Source organism: Aythya marila (assembly GCF_965140915.1).
Source record: "Aythya marila genome assembly, chromosome: 19".
Lineage (NCBI taxonomy): Eukaryota > Metazoa > Chordata > Aves > Anseriformes > Anatidae > Aythya > Aythya marila.
In genome coordinates this window covers 7,965,836-7,984,973 of record NC_139060.1, presented here as the reverse complement: position 1 = coordinate 7,984,973, position 19,138 = coordinate 7,965,836, and the positions used below count along the sequence as shown (strand labels likewise).

The 19,138-nt window shown below is 43.3% G+C and overlaps 1 protein-coding gene across 8 annotated transcripts in view; it reads right to left on the bottom strand.

Moving 5' to 3' along the window:
* The window catches only part of FNBP1 (formin binding protein 1), a 95,684-nt gene that overhangs the window by 63,416 nt on the left and 13,130 nt on the right, over nucleotides 1–19,138 (bottom strand). For 7 of the 8 annotated variants that reach the window (XM_082775349.1, XM_082775354.1, XM_082775347.1 and 4 more), the window contains exons 1-2: nucleotides 4,431–4,552; nucleotides 1,679–1,794 (exon numbers count right to left, since the gene is read on the bottom strand). In XM_082775349.1, the coding sequence (XP_082631475.1) occupies nucleotides 1,679–1,794; nucleotides 4,431–4,541 (227 nt within the window). In that variant the 5' untranslated portion in view covers nucleotides 4,542–4,552. Of the gene's footprint in view, nucleotides 1–1,678; nucleotides 1,795–4,430; nucleotides 4,553–19,138 lie in introns of those variants that run through there. The other variant, XM_082775351.1, reaches the window with a different exon arrangement.

Here is a 19,138-nt window from a genome sequence, read left to right as displayed (position 1 = left end):
TGCCTTCCTAGCTTGTTTCTCTGCTCCCTCATTTTCACTTCTGACACCTTATTCTTTCACACAATTATCCATCAGAGGCTCGTGATTCTTAGAGTAATAGCTTTAGATAACCTTCTCTCTGACCATCTCCCACTTTCCTTTAACACTTTGTTTGCTCATTTATTTTCATGATTATGCTCTTCATGCCTAAAATTCATCACCCTTAGAAATTCAGTGGGTCAAGGGTGTGATTCTTTGTAAGACAGACTTGCTCACACAGGTAATCTACTGGGGTTTCCCAGTCTACTCATGCTCTCTTCCACCTCACTCTGCCTCTGTAACTCAGTCTCTTCTCATCTCCATAGGATGTGAGCAATTTGTTCCTTCACAACTTATATTTTCTATTTCCTGCTCGTCTATATAGCAGAAACTCTGGGAAATCCTTGTGGCATTCCCCTGAGAAAGCACATAACCGTGAAGGCAGGGCTTTATCAGGTACCAGCCTCTAGCAAATAATAGGCCATTGCCCATGTCAAAAGCCATTCAAACTAAAGCATCAAAAGTTCTGAGCTAGCTTTTTTTTTTTTTTTTCTTTTTAATAGGCATTTTGCTTTAGGTATATACAGATCAACTAGAAGCGCAGATCTCAATCTCTATAAATACCAGGAAGACGGAAGGAGATTCTAATATGTATTATAATCATGCAGGGGGAAAAAAGGGATGGATTTACTGGAGGGGTTGGGAAGCATTAGTCCTGTACTCCCCCTCCCAGTTAGCTTCCATCCCCTTCACCCCTTCCACTTAATCACCCTGGGCACTAGTGGCTGCCAGCTATGTTGCATCATAGCCTCTCTCCACAACAGCTGGGCTGTGCTCCCCACTAACCCTTGTTCACTTCTCTTCTGCCCTTCTGGGGAAAAGGGTAAGAGCTACCCATTGTGGGGTGGTTCTTCATGCCCCTTCCCTCCTCCCTCTTCTCCATTCACAGTGGGTCTGACCTCAAGGAATTGGTTTTCAGGGTCTGGTTCGCTTATACTCGTATCCTTACGTACAACCTGGCGGTCAACCCAGAAAATACCCAGAAGGAATTTCCAGTAATTTAGCTACTTCAGATAAATTCCAAGGACCTCAGCTCTGTTCGAGACACATTGCAAGAACATTGGCAAGACTCTAAAAGTGTCAAAATTCAAATCTTAGGCTGCAATATGACTGTAGACTAAATTTCCACGTGCCGAGACTGACTTTCTGACCTGCAGTTTCTTCAACACCAGTTCAACGAGAGGTTGAAGTGTTCTTTTCTTATGAAAAGAAACCCTAAACTTTGTCCTGTAACAAATTATTATTGTGCCGAATTCTTAAAACCTTCAGAATTCCTGTGCAGTCCTAATTTCATGGAAAACATTACAACTCTACCCCAAAGCCTGAGCCATTAACCATGAGTAAATCACGAGTAAGCCCCAGTGTGCTATTCAGTCACCTAAATACCCTTACTTTTACAAAGCATATGATGTTTAGCAGAGATAAAAACCAGCATGTTAAATTAATTTTAGCTTTCCATTCTTTAAACTAAAGCTATTCTCCATCTAAAAGCAATCATTATAAGCTACACAAATTACCATCACTGTAACATGAACTTCCAGATGATTACAGGCGCTGAACAGATGCAACTCAAAGTCCAGAACTTTGCATATCAACTTACCTAAGCTGCTTTGCATAGCTGAGTTCAATCTCTGTTCTTTCTTTTACAAACTTGATGTATTTTTCCAGAACATCAATACCCCATTGCGTGTGTTTTTCTAAATTGTCAAACTGGTCCTGCAACGAAGCAAAAAAAAATAAAAATGTTTAGTCTCATTGAACATAGAAATAACTAAAAATAATTTCCAAAGTACATATCGCTACAAAGTGGTATTAATATTTTCCATTGCCACAGTTAGACATTTTTGTAGCAACGCAGGTTTTTTAAATCAACAGAAATCTATATTTTAACATGAGGCCAAGTCAGTAATGCTCTTCGTTCTTCATTTCTGAATCACTTCCATTTCATAAAATTCTGGCAATTTAACTGAACACAATTTTCTAATATCAAGACATACCAAGACAAATGATAAGAAATGGATACTCTTGTCAGAATTTTATTGCACTCTAAGAGTTAACTGGAGTTCCATGAATTTGAGGCCTACTCCTAATTAATAATTCTAATATTAGTCTAAAAAATAATTTGAATTCAGCCTTTGTCAGTGCTAAGAATTTATAATACCTCTTAGAAAAGCGAAGGCTTTCTACAGAATAGAACTTACTTCCCCCTACAGCCTCATGATTTGTTCAAAAATAGAAGATGTGCTAGCAAATGATGCCACAAAATTACATTAGCTATGTTTACAGCAATTCTTCTTGTCTATCTACTTTTATATACAGATGCGACTTTGTTCTTCAAAAATCACTGCCCTCAAAAACACAGTTACACATGTTTTCACTAAAGTCTTTTTCAATCAAGAACATTCCACAAGTCAGTTTGGGATTTGCAAATGCCAAGAGAAATTAAGCAACTCTAAATCCAAATTAATTATCCAAGCCAACTTATCACTATATAGTTAACCTGAAATTACTTTTATTTTTTTTTTTTTTTAATGTAGTTACTTCAACCATACTCATATTCCATAGTCATCCATTCCATGTAGCATTTCAAAAGTCACTGTTTCTACAACGCTTTTAAATTATGTTTTAAGCAAACTTGGTATCTTGATATACTGCATACTTAATCCTACCGAAATGCAACGTAAACAAGCTATTTAATATCAGCCTGAATGACTTGGCAGCAGGTTCCATTCTGTATTACGTGGAAAGCAAAGAAGAGATTTTGTACATCTGTGGTACAGAAGTTAGATTTGCAATGTTTTCCAAAAATATCTATACACCAAGAGATTTAGGTCAAATGCTTAGCTGCCATAATTAAAGCTTCCGACAGAAGCGATGCTGCTTTCTATCTGTCTTGTGATTACCAGTTTGTAGGGCTATCATCAAGCGTTATCAAGGTGCTATAAACCCACTTCCTTAGATGCACAAAGCGAAAAAAATAACAAGCCTACTACAGAGCCTCGTTTCTGACTCTGCTGCTTTTAAGCAAATACCACTTTGTGTGCTGCAGCGTTTCCGGTTCGGACAGAAAATGAGATCGTATCAGGAGAGATTCTTCCAGCGCTGAGCAAGACAACTGCACACAGAAGCTGCTGCTTGCTAACGAAAGTGTATTAAGTGTATTTTGAAGGAAAGAAATCAGAAATGCCTTACAGGAAGAAAACTTGCAGAACTATCAAGAAACCAGTTAAAACAGCAGGTAACATGCATGGGGCTGGACACATCGGCTCTGGGTAGCTGCACGGTTGCTCTGCTTTAGCATAAGGGACTGCTTTAAAACCATCAGCCACAGCAGACTAGGCTTCAGTTTAAACAATGTCAGTTTTAGACAACGAAAGAGTCACAGGGCAGGGGGAAACAGCAAAGTGCAATCGTGTACAAAATACCATAATAGCAAAGAACTCCTATGATGCCCTAAGACCCGTGCTCCAGAAGCCATGGAAAACATGGTTAAAGGCAACTAAAAAGGAGGACTCAAACTGCACAGAATAAAACTCTGATATCCAGCAAAGTAAGTCACCCTTAAAGCAAAGTCATGTCATGCACTCAAAAAGAGGATGTCTGTATTCTGCAGAAGGCAGAGGCATGTACTGTGCCGGCAGGTATTTGCATACAGACCGCACAGCCAGGGAGAGCACAGCGATGCCGGGGTAACACACACACCTTTCCTCGGCCCGCAGGGCTCCCAGCAGTGCCTGAGGACCACAAGAGGCAGCTCCTGCTCAGTTCCTGATATACAACCTCTAAATCTCACAGACTACGCTGGTGTCGAGAAAGTGCTGCAAACGTGGCCTTTGTAAGGGTTCTGATAAAGAGGCCGTCTAGCTATCCCACGCTCTGCTCTTCCACAATTTACATTATTTAACATAAACACATGCATATAAAATAAATACCCGGCAAGGCAGTCCAGTACCCACAAGTTTACATATATTCACACACACTCCCAGCTTTGAAAAGGGAAGTCTTAGGTAGGGAAATCCAAGTGCTAACCCCCTGTAAGCAAATCAGACCACTCTTCTCAGATGTTCTGTACTGCTAGCAAGAAACTAACTTGCATCTTACTGTAACCCTACCCAAGAGGAAAGGTCACAGCTTCCCATTAGGGAAGAATGCCCTTTGAGGAGGATCGTGCCCTTTGAGAGAATTCAAACTGTGCTAAGTGCACGGAAAGACACCCTGGAAAAGCAATCTTGGTAGTGGCTTGTTATTTTCTGAACGAAAATCACCAGCAGTACAAGCCTCTTCCACCACCGCCTCCCCACCTCCCACCTCAGGCTCTGTTCTCAGAGCATCCTTTAAAGTAGGAAAAAAACCTGCAGATGACTCCAAGAAGCTAACACGGTCTGCTCTGTGGTCCTTTGGATCAATCTGGTGGGCTGTTTCGGTGGCCTCACTATGTCACGTCTGGAGAAAGAGAACTCCATGCTGTGCAGAGGCGAACACACCGTGCTGCTGCTGTCTGATACACCGTGAGAAAATGCTAACTTTCTATTTATAAAGCGAGGAAAGAAACTTGTGTCCCACACCGAGTGGTAACTAGAAGAACCTTGACCAGATGAAACGATGAGCACTAACCTCTGCTAGCAGGCAAGGTGAAATATAGCTCCTTTCTGCAGACTTTGCTAAAGATAGAGTTTCTGTCCTTTTCCGGGCATTGAACAGTTTTGGCCTGAGTGTCATTTCACTTAACTGCCAACGCCCTGCAATGATGTGCTATACTGGGGTCATGTGCCCCTTACCTTCAGTAATTCTGTGTGCTCCTTAAGGACGAAATAAAGTCAGTAAAATTGAGAGCATGAGATTTGAAAGGAAAGAATGCAGCCAGAGGGGCCTACACCATGCATGCCCTCCTCGTGTCCTGCATCTGCTCAGCAAGCTGAGGGTAGGGGAAGGCTCTGCATTAAAGCTAACGAAATCTAATGACAAATGAGGGTACACAGAAGGCTTTGGTCATCAATTTAATTTACAGAATTCCCAAATCGCCAGTATGTGCAACCAGTACAAAACCACAGTCTCTAAAAGGAGATTGACAATAATCATCAACAATAACATGCCTTTAAGAAATTAGCAATTTTAAGAAGATTTAAAAGGCATTTGTTATTTCCAAAGGTCACCACAAAAATACATTACTACTTGGAATCCAAAAAGTTAAAAAAACTAATAGACTGCTTCCCATAAGATTTCCCATAAGTAGGTTGGGAAAGGAAAAAATTGAATAAATTTCTTCAAAAGACTCCCAGTACTTCAGTACTACATTTCATCTCAGTTTTCACTGAACTCCAGAATCATTATATTGCATAAAGCAAGCACTTAAAACAAGTAATTCCAGTAAAAATGGTATCATGAAGAGGGCAGAGCCAGCAGTAGGTCAGCTAGCACTTGGCTAACCTAAGCACTTGTAGCACCAGGTGTAAGCGGCTTCTTGTACTCCAAGAGCAAAACTTCGCAAGGGTTTCCAAGCCTGGAGCTCAATAAAGGTATCAAGGTCCCACTGAAAGCCTGGGAGAAGTATCTACTTTACAAAAAGGAGCAAGAGTGGAGGGTGTGAGGATTCCCATGGTGTTTGCACAACCAGGAGCAGCCTGATGGCAGCAGCACGGGCACAGAGCTGGGTGCACAGGAGCAGGTTACACGCGCTGCTTCAGCTCGACGGGGATGCTCAGCAGCTGGAAGCTGGCTCAGATCCCTTGATGAGCTGCTGCTTCAGCTCTTCATTCCAACCTGCACATCTCTGTTTCTCTTCTGCAGTCTTCTCAGCCTCCCACTCAGAGGGCAGTAGAAAACAATACATTCCACGAGGCCTTTAGCACTCTTTGAGAAAAGTGAGAAAACAAGATGAGAAGCATGGCGAGGTACTCAGCTCCCACCAGACCACAGGGTGGGGAGACAGAAGGGCACTTTGTGCCTATTTTCTGTAAACCCAATTGTTTTCTAGAACGGTTTGCTACTTTCCTCTGACTCAGAGGCCTGTTTGCATACAGAAACACTCCTGAGCAAAACACAGTAGTGACAAACGAGGTGTGTGGCCGCAGCCCCCACGTTACCATCTGTCCTTTGGCCTTCCAGTGGGCCAAATTGCATCCTCCTCCATTTCCAAACCCCCGTGCTTCCTCCCTGTGGTACCAACAGCTTGCTAAAGGAGACACAGAGTCCTGAAGGGTGCTCAGGAAGCACACATCATGAGAGTGCTCGCACAGCTGGGACTTGTTCCTCCGTTGGACCCCAGCAGCTCCCACCAACAGTGCCACTTGCCAACACAAACACCGAGCCTCCGGGCGCCGGGGAGCCAAGCACACGAGCTGAGCCACCCGGCTCCACGTGGGTGGACAGCACAGCCTCTGGCTGCGAGCTGCCGCAAGCAAGCTGCGTCTCCGCGTCTCTTCAGTGCTCAGCATCTTCTCGAGCAGCTAGATAAAAAATGTAAACTCCAAGGAGGAAAGAGCTTCGTCGCTAAGCTGAATGGGAACTGGGCATCCACATACCCAGCGGGCTTTGAAAATTTCATTCCTAAGGCAAAAGTGTTTCTGACTTTGTTTCTGTTTCCATTAATTCCCTCCCAGTATTTTTACCCAAATAACCTCATGCTCACGCATACTTTCTGAAACTCAGCTGCAGCCTTTTTACACTGACAATGCTTAAAATGGAAATGGCCCTGCTATTTGCTTTTCCTTGTTTTAGCTGCTACTTTAAGCTGTCAAATTCCCTCACTTCTCAAGTATTCTCCTGAAGTCACATTCACCAACATAGCAAAGTATTTTGGGAAGAAGAAAGTTAGCCATTAAAAAACCCTCCCTCCATTCCTAAGCCACAAAACATGGAGTACAACCAGTTATTGAGCAATAATGTTATTCATGTGGTCTTCAGGGATCAGGTCAGTAAGATATTCCTAATTCTTTCAAGAGTGCTTTCATCTATTGTGAAATCATCCAGCTCAGGGCTCATTCAAATCCAGGGATGGACGAGACCTTCATTTTCACCAACAAACCCAGAGGGGGCTGCAGGAGAGCTGGGGAGGGACTCTTTGTCACGGGGTGTGGTAATAGGACAAGGGGGATGGCTTTAAGCTAAAAGGCTGTAGATTTGGATAGGTTTAGATATAAGGAGGAGAATCTTTACTCCGAGGGCAGTGAGGCCCTGGCCCAGGCTGCCCTGAGGAGCTGGGGGTGCCCCAGGCCAGGTTGGATGGGGTTGGGGGCAAAGGGCTGGAACTGGGTGGGCTTTGAGGTCCCTTCCAACCCAAACCATTCAGTGATTCTATGATTTTGGGAGACTTTGCCAGTAAATTCTGCAATTTTAATCATTGTCATCTGTTCAAACCTGCTCAGTTAGGGTTAGGTGGCGATGTAACCAAGCCTAGCTGCCATTCCTCCTGCTGCTTCCACAGGTAGCAGCACAGGAGCCAGGAGTTAGGAACACCAAAACAAAGCCAAGTGGGGAATTTGAATGCTGCAAATTCAGATGCTAGTAACAGAGAAACAAAGCCTTTGTATTTAGCATAATCCTCCTATATTACTAAATCCTGCAACATAATAAGAAAACCACGATTATTAAATGTTAAAAATATTTAAGACTTTCTACTCTCTTACTCTCTGGGGAATTCCATTCCATCTCCTCCAGAATCCACTCTCCTAAAAATGTATATTAGAATAGGGGAATTGAATGTGTTTTTTCCCCCCCCCCCCCCTGGTTCATACCTACCCCTCCCCCATTGATTTAAAAAGAGGAAACGTCCGTTTCTATAGAAAAAAGGAATTAAAAATCAAGAACATTAAAGTAAATTAGTATTTGAATACTGTAAGTATATTTCAAAAACTTCAAATTAGATTAAAAAAAAAAAAAGGCTGATGAACCCTGCACAAGCTCAGTTAGGTCCCGTATGGCACGATGCAGTGCTAGCAGAATACGACAGGGTTCAGATACACAGGTTCTCGGAGACCTACAATAAAGCTACATGCAAACGTAGCAGTCTTCAGGCAAATTAATAATGCAAAACCAAAAAAAAAAAAACAAACATGAAGTACAAACTACCAGTGCAAGAGCCTTCAAGAGAGCAGAGGGGAGCAGAAAATGAGAAAGCACTTCAGCATTTGTTGGCTCAGCCACTGCCGGCGAGAGACCACGTCCCACACAGAACTTGTCGGCTCTCGGCAGCGAAATCCTCAGCTAACGACAACTGAACAAACATCTGTGGTGATCCACGCCAGGCATTTAAAACAGTACTGGACACTGACCTTTGGCTTCGAGCAGCACAAATAAGGAGGACTAAGAGCACCAGAGAAGACAGACCGACGAGAAGGGGAGAACATCTCTTTTTGGTTTACACTGAAGTGGTGCTGTGGCTTTACCGCCTGCTTTACGTGGGTCGTGGAAGGATTACATTAGTATATCCGGTCCTCACTGATAAAACCATTTACAATCACATTTTTCCTTCTGATATCCTATTGATCCACACTTAGTTTCATTTTAACCTTTAAGTATTAAGTTCTTCCTGACCTTCCACCTTAAACAAGCATATTTCCACCTGAAATATATGGTAAGTGGCCCAGAAAAATCTGATCTGCTCTCCCCACCTCTATTTCCTCCTAATCTCCATCCTTAACTCATTTCCCATAAAGACCAAAAGTTTTTTTTTATTCTTTTCCCTCTTCTGATGCTCCTCTGAACTTGATCTAGACAAGAAAAACGCAAACAAGATTCTGCACTGCATTTTTAGACAACTGAGTGCGCTTCAAACTTGTGGGGAAAAAAATCCCACAGATCAGGAGTGGAAACAGATTATGGTTTATGTTGAAATATCCTATATGTGGCTAGATGAATTCACCTCCAATTGTCCAATATTAACATTAGGAATCAAGCAGCCTGCCTTCCAGCCTTGAGACGCTTTCAATTTTCAGCACTTTTGTGACAGGTTTAATTTAGGGTTTAAAAATAATCTTGCCCCAGTACAAGAGCAGGGCCCTGTGCAAAGGGTGGTGATGGGGCATCCCTCTAATTGCTGCTGAGACCAACCACACACATCCCCACCCCAAAAAACACCTTCCACAAACTCAAGAGTGACCCCTCCTGCCAATTAAGCAGAAGTGCTGTCTCACGTGCAGGTTTCAGCCATCCCCTAACAGAAATCTGACTGAAGACAAACAGGAGGTGCTTCAGAAAAAAGCTTCCGAGCCCACAGCCCAGGGGCCAGCACTGGAGAGCACAAGGAAAATCAGAGCCCCACTGAGCTGGGCCAGGTCCAGGAGCACGACAAGACCTTCAGGGTGTGCAGGGAGCAGGTTGAGCTGTGCCATCTGCCAACCAGACCCACCTGCAGGAAAGCTGTGCGGGTACATCCCCACCCACCGCCACGTGGAGCTCGTCGCTGTACCAGCAGAGCTTTCAACTGGCTTTTAGAGGAAGTGATTCACAACTCCAGAGCACCGCAGCAGGGAACAGGGACCATGACAGGCAGCCCCAGTGCCAAACAAGACCTGGCAAAGCCTGCAAGCAGCGAGGGTGGCTCACAGAGAGGAAGCCCAGGGTGTCAGATGGGCAACAAGACACCTACTTGGCTGCTCACTGGAGCGCAGCCCAACCCTTCGCATCGTGACCCACTTTGACACCTCTTCTGGGAGCCCTGGAGGACCTGGCACACGGGTCACAGGAGGCAGCCTCCCTGCACGAGTACGGCCACTGCTGTGGCTGCCAGGTGCCCGTGCTGAACGGCAGAGCACCAGGCTGCCAGCACGAAGCTGGGGGCACTCCTTGGGCCAAGCCACACAGCCACAGGCAGCCCTGACTCATTCATCCAAGCCTGTCCTGGTTCCCAGGGCTGCTACAGACTGCCTTCCCCAGCACAACCCACAGAGGACAACCCCAAAGCCTGCACCTCCACCATCCTGGTATCAAACTAAAGCCTTCTGCCCCCCCCAGCCCGACGTATCCTGCAAAGGATGTGGTAGCGCAGAGCTTGCGGTGCTGCTCGAGCAGCAGGGCAAGTAACAGGAAGGAAGGTGTGAGAGGATGTGCCATCGGAGAGAGGATGTGGTCGCTGCTGCAGCTCGCAGAAGGTGCTGCCAGAGGGGTGACAGCAGAGAGCAGTGATTAATTCTGGGGAGCGGGGCAGGACGGGAACAGCTGAAGCAGGGTGGGACAGACCCGATGAGCAACAGGCGACTCAAACAGCAACTGAGTCAAGGATACCGGGACTGGGACAGTTAGGCTGTCCTTCTGCAGGCAAGCAAAGAACAGGAAGTCTGACTTCCTTAGAACGGAGATTTTTTTGTGAAATTATGTAGGTTACGCACCCTGGCTGGCACGTGCAGATGACCGTAAGTCCATCCAGCGTTATCTGGCATTATCCAGGCAGCGTTTCAGTTTTATTCAAATGATTACCTAAAAAGGCTGCACCGAGGCATTACAGACTCGACACAAGTTGTCTGCTGTTACCAGTGGGAAGATATTTCAAAGAAAAGTTGCGCAGTTCCTCTTTTAAGAGCTGTGTGCATCTCAGAGGTGTCATGGTGTCCCATTCTTGAAAAATGAATGCTACACTTTTCTTCGAATACAGAAAAGGTAAGGCTCAGAAAGCCCTGCTTGCCATGTCCAAGGATACTTTTCACAGATGACCACGCTGCAGCAGCAATTCATTTCCCTCAAATAAGTTTATACATTTTGAGGTTTGAGGCACTGCACGAGCTTGCCACAATGAGAACCATCTGTCACAAGCAGACTGCTCGGCAATGAACACTTCTGCGAGCACACAGTTCTGCTTACAACACACATACAAGAAGTCCCAGAATGGGACAGAGTTTTGTTTCAAAATATAGCATAATGTGCAAATTACAACCCAGGATATATGAAAGCTCTTAAAGATCAAAATAATAAGACCTCAACTAATGCCAGAAGTAAGGTCAGAAATACCAGTGTTTTAGTGAAGGGCTGCATTTCAATCCTTTTTCTGTACATCTTCAGTCACTTAAACTGAAGACAAATGTGCACATGCTGCTTCTCCTTTTGGTGGTACTAGTGCCATTCATCTGATTTATGCAGACTTAATCCCAATAGACACAGGGGCAAACAGCAGAACTGGGACCTTAAAATCCAGATAAATTTCCTCAGACTCATTAGCTAAGCAAAGCCTAAGCAGAGGCTGGTAACTACTAAAATCTTCTGGGGCCCAGAGAAATGCTGCATCTCTATCATTAGCATTAATGATACCCATGAAACTAGTTTGAAAAACAAAGAACCAAAACAAACAATGCTAACCTCTTCCTTCTGCTCATCCTGGGGGAGGAGGAATGGGACAAGGATTCAGTTTTGCTGACAGTATCCAGAGCTGCAGCCTGAAAGCTGCAATGGCCCACAGGGATTCGTCGTTCTGGTGCGTGCGCTATAAACAAGAGCTTTGAAAATGAGCAGACTCCGGCGTGTATCGCCCTGCCGCCGGGACGGCATAAATCAGGAGGAGCAGCACAGCTCCACATTGGAGCTGCCTCCCTCCGGAGCTGCAGCGTGGTAACAATGCTAAATACTTCTTGTTGTTGTTCCAGTAAGATCTTTCAGTTGACAATGTCGCAACTCCTCGCTGTTCCGCAGCACCATCCCACTTCCCTGATTTAGTACGCAGCCATTCTTTTATTCTGAAATTATTTCAACAAAAGCAGTTTTAGAACTAACTCCCAGTAAATCTGCTGGTGCCTGACTATGCCTCTGGATTAACTGTTGACTGATTTTCATCCTCTTTTTTTTCCCACTGTGAATCTCTTCCTTAATAATACCAGCTGTTAAAACAAAGATCAACAAGATCTCCTGCCCACACAGTTTCCCCTTTGGGCAATTGTGTACTGATTATTAAGAGCGAACCATGCAGTGCTCCTGCTCATCACACGGGTAGCTACAATACAAAAACAAACAAGTGTGCTAATACACTTTTAAAAAAAAAAAGACACACACAAAGGCAATTTTGCCCTCTTACACAAAATCACACAAAGTTACAATATTATAATCTCAACCACAAGAACAGTACTTCAAGTTGTAGTAGTCTGTGGTAACATATTCTGGGGAAAGAAATCAGCTTCTTTGTAAACCGACAGCACGCAGGATGCATCACATAATATGTAAGCAGCTCTGCGCATCCTCAAAGCGCATGATTTGGTTATCCAGCCTTTTCTGCTATAATCCTGGTGTAAGCACAGAGCTGGAGTTCAGGACCAGGATCAATCCCCTTCTGTTCATTGTCTTCAAAACAGTTATATTCGGGTGGTGGTCTTATTTTTCTATATAACCACTTAAAAAAAACAAACAGTGACCATGAGCCATCCAGAGAGCCCTGGATCTCTGTGTCTAAAGGTGGCCCATATGGGCTACATTAAAAAGAAAGTAATGCCTGGTATTCTCAATAGCAAAACCACTGATCTTCTAATCTGCATGAAATAAATCACCTGTCAGATGTAGAATTTCAAACTGAGCATGCCTTGGGTCTCTTTTCTATACAGTTGTTAAGCCTAAAGATTTTTTTTCCTCAAACAGAAGAGCCCTTACTCCTCTTTGCCACCGCCTCTGGCTGTGAAGCACTCCGAGGGGAGACTACCAAGCTCCACTGCAGGCCTGGGCCTTCTGGGATGTTTACGCTAATGTTTGGAAAAAGAGGATGTTGTAAAAGTCGCTGTAATTTTGTTCAGCAGGAGGCTGCTGCCTACAGTCATTAAATGTTTTCTACATGTTTTCTTCTGTTTCAGCTGGAGCAATGGCGATATTGACAGTGAAAAACCAGCCCCCCTTAAGTGTCTGCAGCCCTTCCCTGAAGTTCAAATTAACAGTGAAAATCTCTTAAGCTAACTGTTCCCTCCTCTCTTTTCCAAATTAAATGGAACTAGCAGCTGATAAAGACTGAAGTACCCCTTTGCAGATGGGGGTTCAAAAAGCGCTTAATATCTGAAATACCGTGCCATTACAAATACAGCCCTAGATCTTTCAAGGACCACTTGAAACTCAGGACCAAACAACATTATTGCATTGCCTTTAACATTTCTATCTACCACTGCATTCCATTTATAACCCAGGAATTAGATCTGGCGCTTCTGCTCTGATTCAAGAAATATTTGGTTTCCAAATCAGGAGACACATACGTCTAAATCAGAGGTATATGGCAGTCAGGAAATCTAACGCAATGAAGAAAATGACTTTCCCTTTTCGTAACAAAGGGGTTCTGAGCACGCAGCAATTTAAATGCCTGCAAGCACAGGCATAAAGCCACCTTAAATTTTACACACAAAGTTGATCACTTCAAAGTTGAACAAAGTGTCCAAAAATGCATTTCATATTTCAGTACTATCCACTCCCACAGACAACAGTCAAGCAACAGTGGAAAATAATAGATGAATTCTGGAAGTAGACCAGAAACAGAAGTAAACGAGTTCAGGAGAAGGCTGTTTTCTTTGAATGCACCCACAGGAGTTTGCCACACCATTCTTTAAACAAGCAAGAGCCAACATTTTCTACAGCTATGAAAACAGCAACCAAGCCATTGAGCTAACATCCTGATAAATATTTTCCTATTATCTATTAGGTTATCATCATCTAAAAAGTTGGGATGAGAAAACTCTTCAGAAAAGTGACTAACCCCTGCTGGATCTGCAGACACTGCAGAAGTTCACAGAGCGGGGCTTTTTGTCTTTGTTTGGACACTGACATTGTTCCAGACTGAGCCCACCTGCATCAAATACCTCAACCTCTAGCTGAACCTTGAGGTGCCCCTTCTCCCCTGCAGAAGATGTGATCACTCACACAGTCACAGACCTGTCCATGCAAACTCAGACATGGCCAAACCCACCCTAACGTGCCAACTGTACTGCTGACATCTTACTAGGTGTCAGGGTATACATTGCTATCTGTAAATAAGGAGCCCTGACAACTTCAGTGACAGCATTTTTTCCTTTGGAGGGAGAGACCGTGTATTCATTCATTCTCACACACAGTTCTCTTCTTTTTCTACAAAGCTTGTCCTCAGGTACTGTAGTACGACTCACATTAATTATAATTTGAGCTCATGTTAAGTCAAAGATTAAATCTGAAGAAAAGTAATCACATTTCCCTTTGCCAAATAATCACTGTATGAAGCCTCTCTGAAATCACCCTGCCCTCCCCAGTAGAAGCCTCTCTCAGTTCAGCAATAAGATCCCAGCAAAGCTAAATGAATGCACCAAAGTAGGTGGAATAAAGAAGGGGAAATACTGTGCAAAATGCTGACCCACCAAAAGCACACAAAGCATTTGTTCAGTAGGGAAAACGAATAATTGAATCGGAGGCAAATTACCAAACAAACATCAATTAAATTACATGCTACGATACAAAAGGAGGCTCTCCCACGCACATCTTGCCTTTGCAGAGTCAATAGCACAGCACGCACACAGCCAAGCTACAACCTTCTGTGGATTGCGGCTGAGCCATCGAAGCTACTTAGTTGAGGATGCTTGAGATTCTCCAAGAGGCACAAGCCAATTGCAAGCATCTAAAGAGGTAAATGCAACTCCATGGCACCAAAGAAACATTCATCCAAGCAGTACAGAGATCACGTCACCGAGCTTTGTAAAATAGGAAGAAATAAATGTTTCCTACCCTACAAGCTTGACATTCACAAAACACACAAAACTAGAGTCTTGTAACCCCATCATCTTTCCCATCCACGTAGAAGTTCCTGCCAACCTGCTCAGAGCATCTGAAACTGGTGGTAGCAGCAGCAAGGATCTGGGGGTGGCCCCATGCTAGCACTGCCTACACATGAGGTGCTGCACACATGGTGCCGACACCAGGCTCGGCAACACAGCAGCGGAAAGTGGGGAACCACAGCACAGCCGGTGTGACCAGGTGGTTTGCTGCCTGTCCCACAAAGCATCGCTAATAGGGCCACGCTGTGAGCCCCGGTGGAAAAAGTTCAAGCTCAGTTTGCTAGCTAAAAGGTAAACAAAAGTTACAGGCGCTAGGAAGTAAGCAGGGCAGCAGTACTGACTGAACAAACCTGGCCTGGCAAAGGGGGGCAATTCAGCTCACTTGATCTTAGGTCCTTGGGTTCAGACAGAAGTGTGGGTATTTTATAACATGTGCTATACCGTGACAGCGACACCAGGGTATAGGTGTCAAGCCTTCAGAAGGCTTGAATAAGGGTGCATCATCACACCCCTAAGTATTCTTTAGGAATGTAATTTCAGTTATCTATTAATCGAGCTTTCAAGGCATAGAGAAGAAATAAAAACACTAGCCAAATTAAAACATTTAGAACTGCAGTGCAATGGAGCTTGGATGAAAAGCCACATGTCTGTCACACCAATTCCCTCGCCCCATCTTGCAGGGCTACGTGTTTGCCTAAATCTATTATCACTGAAATAAGTGTCAGCACTAAATGTTTTGATTTGATTCAATTCTTGAACATGCAGCTGTGACAGCTTTATATTCAGTTCTGAACAGTCAATTGCTACGAGCTCACGCTCCTCAGACAGAAGTATGGCTGCAGCAGGTAACAAAATGATGCTTCACCCATCTAGGTAACTCACTGAAATGATTGGGTTAAACAGATGCTTTGATTTAGAGATTGAAAAGCTTAAAAGTAGACTTTCAAAAAAAAAGTTTAAGACTCTAAAAATCTGTTCACATCATTCCCGTCCAAGAAGTGCCAGACAGAATAATGTTTTTGAGAGAGAAAGGGGGTATTGGTATACTACACAAACTGGTTCTACTCTGCTGTAGAAGCGTCAACTTGCAAGCCTACAATGGTGCCATGGGAAGTACCCATAAAAACATCAGGTTGACTGCACCCAGTCTCATTAAAGTCACATTATTTTAGTTTACCTAAACGTAAAGACAACCACTTTGTCAACATAAATCCTAAGACTGTCTATTGAGATTAAATGCTTATTAAAACGTGCAATAATGTATCCATGGGCATTATATAAAAGCATTAATGAGCCTCATATAATAATGAGCTATACAATAAAACCTAGAGCACAAGGAAACTCCAAAACCATTAATACTACTAGGAAAAGGTTCTTACTAACCTTGCTAAGCACAACATTTTTCAAATATAGATCTTGAAATTCTTTATAAAGCTGGTAAGGCTACAGCAAGTAGACAAGAATTTAAAACTCTCTTTTAAGGAGTTTAGAACCAACAAAGCTCCCGGTATTTTAGTGACACTGCAGGCTCTTGGAACACTGAAGGCATTTACAAGTGCTAGCAAATTAACATGCTGCACCAACTCATTTGGTGAACAATCTCATTCAGATCTTAAGCTGCTTGTCCTGTGTTCTGAATGTGTTAGCAGGCTGAAAAAATCTGAGGCGCCAAAGATATTTTCTGAAAGGGTGCTACAGTTTTTCAAGCATAAAGCAGCTTGCTGTACTTTGGACTGATTACTGGGACAGCGATAAAAAGCATTCCTTCCTGAAGACAAACGAAAACAAAGACCACCACATGAATAGTGACGTTATTTGTTACAGGACTAACATAAACTAGGGTTCAGTGTTATTAAAATTTTCATAATGAAAGTAATGGGAGAGCTGCTGGTCCAGTTCTGAGCCAGCAGCACAGCACACCATATCCTACAGGAGCATTTCTTAGTGAATTATTTCCCTAAGACTGTCACAAAAAAAGCATGCTATGCACAGAGCACGTGTGGTGAAATCTTGCGAATAGAAGTACACCACCACACGATGTTGGTTTCCGCTCTTCACATGTTCTTGGAAGAGCAAGTAGAGGACTATCACAACAGAAAAATAAACAGAGGGGATGCTTACATTATAACGTGCTGGCTGTGTTGTCCTGTCATAGCAATAACAAACTAAGAAGCATCAAAAAGGACGGCAAGCGTAGTGCTGCTCTTTCTACCACTGCCATGGGAGGAAATGAACAACTCTTTGCTCTGGTTCCAAAGTAATGGATTCCCCAACTCTGAAGTCCATCTGGCACAAACAGCACCCGCAAGCTGTATACAAATCTCTTAAAGTTCGCTTCCCCATACGCCCACCATTCAAAATAAGCGGCTGATAACACAGCAGTGACGCCAAATTCCAGCAGTTCGTGCATAAAAATGCCGCAGACAGCTCAAGAGTAGGCTGGCGTCTTGCAAGAGAACCAGAAATTTAGGCCAGCTTGTAGCTACGCTCTGCCAGCAGCAGCAGAAACAACGTGACGTGCAGAATACCACCTCAGTCACTTGGGTCGCTCTCTCCTCAAGCCAGAAGAAAACTGCAGCCCACTTCAAACGCGATTTCTGCATGGTTGGTTCTACAGCAGGAGCCTGTATGCTGGAAGGTGGCAACCAGCTCACCCCACGCGGCTGCATGGGAGGCAGAAGTCACCTTTGGAACGGCCAAGTGGGTACTCACCATGCAACAGCCTGCAAGGAGGGATAAGTGCTTCTTACAGCCCGTTATTTTTGAGCAGGGTCATCTAGGCATCTTGTAATTACTTCTTTAAGGAGTAATTAATGCTGTAAGTGAAAACATTCTATCCTCTCTCCATCACCCCTATGCAACTTGACAAGCCTAGATGAGGAGGCTTAAGCAGATGTCATTAAATATTGATGTTATTTGTTTTCATGCCTATTTATTTGAAGGGAATTAATTACTGTATCGGAAAAATAGTTCTTTGAAATGCAGCTATGACACATGCAGACTTCTTAGAGCATTCAATGAACACAGCCATTCTAGCAAAGTGAATCCATTTTGGGAATCTATCAGCATATTCTATTGATTTTCAATATAAAAAGATACAGAGTAAATAACCTATTTTTAATGTGTAACTTTGGCTCAGTACAGTAACTATTTACTAATTTACAACATGGTAACACATGAAAACTTTCATAATACAGGTGCAAGAAAGATTATTTTTTCCCCAAGCCAGGACAGTCATGAGGTTGGAAAGGTTTGAGCCCTGCGTACCAGGTTCCATGTCCTTAAGTGACACAGGCTGCTTCCTTCTCATCTTCCTCATCTTTAATTCATGTCACACAATCTGCAAGATAGGGCCCACTAAAATTGCTGCATGTTTGCAAGGAATTAAGAGTTGTTAGAAGTATGCAATAAAACAAAAGCCTCTACTGTTCCTGCATAAAGTCTCCCCAGAATGATCCCACAGGATACAGAGGCAAGTTGCTCCTGGCAAGTCTCTTTCCAGTGCTCTGGAGTCTTACATTCAAAGTCAATTATTTCTATTTCTGTGATGGTTGGTATATTCCATCCATCTGTACGAGGCCTTCCTTCATCCAACATGACACTTTCTGACTCAGAACTCAAGTCTGAAAGGTTATCACACCATGCTTCTGTTGACATTTCTGGAAACATAGATTGCAAATTCTAAAGTACATGGTGACTTGAGCTAATCTTAAGAGTAATGCAAAAGGAGAGACAGAAAAAGAGTATATTTTGGTATAAATAATCTACTCCTTGAAAGGAAGGCATGTGGGAAGACAATGGAAGATAATGGGATAGTAACAAAACAACTGGTACTGCTGCAGAACATCAGAAGAGTGAAATTTTACTTTACCAGAGCTCCAGACTGAAATGTAATGCAGAATCTGCATGTAAAAGCAGAAAAGAATTTTAAGTGAGGATAAGAAACACACAAATGCTTTAGAAAAATATGCCTGAAATGAGACCTAAGGTTTTGAACATTGCTTTGCCTTGCAAAGACATTGATGCAAACAACGACAGATGTTCAGAGAGCAGAGTCAGCATTACTAAACTAAGCATGATGATCTAAATTTCTTATTAACCTCAAAAAAAAAGCAAAGACCCATAGAGCAAACAGACACAACGGGTACATAAACAAAAAGATCAGGCCTTTAGCTCTTATCTACACTCAAGTAATTGAAATTACTCACATGAGTAAGGGCTGAAGACTATGGTCCAGTCTCTTATGTGACTTAGTTTATCAACGACTCAAAATACAAGCCATTTCTAAAGAAACAGATATGCTAATAAAGACAACCTGAGTAATGCTCTACACAAGCACAAACATAATGCAAAATGAAGCTTATCATAAGGGC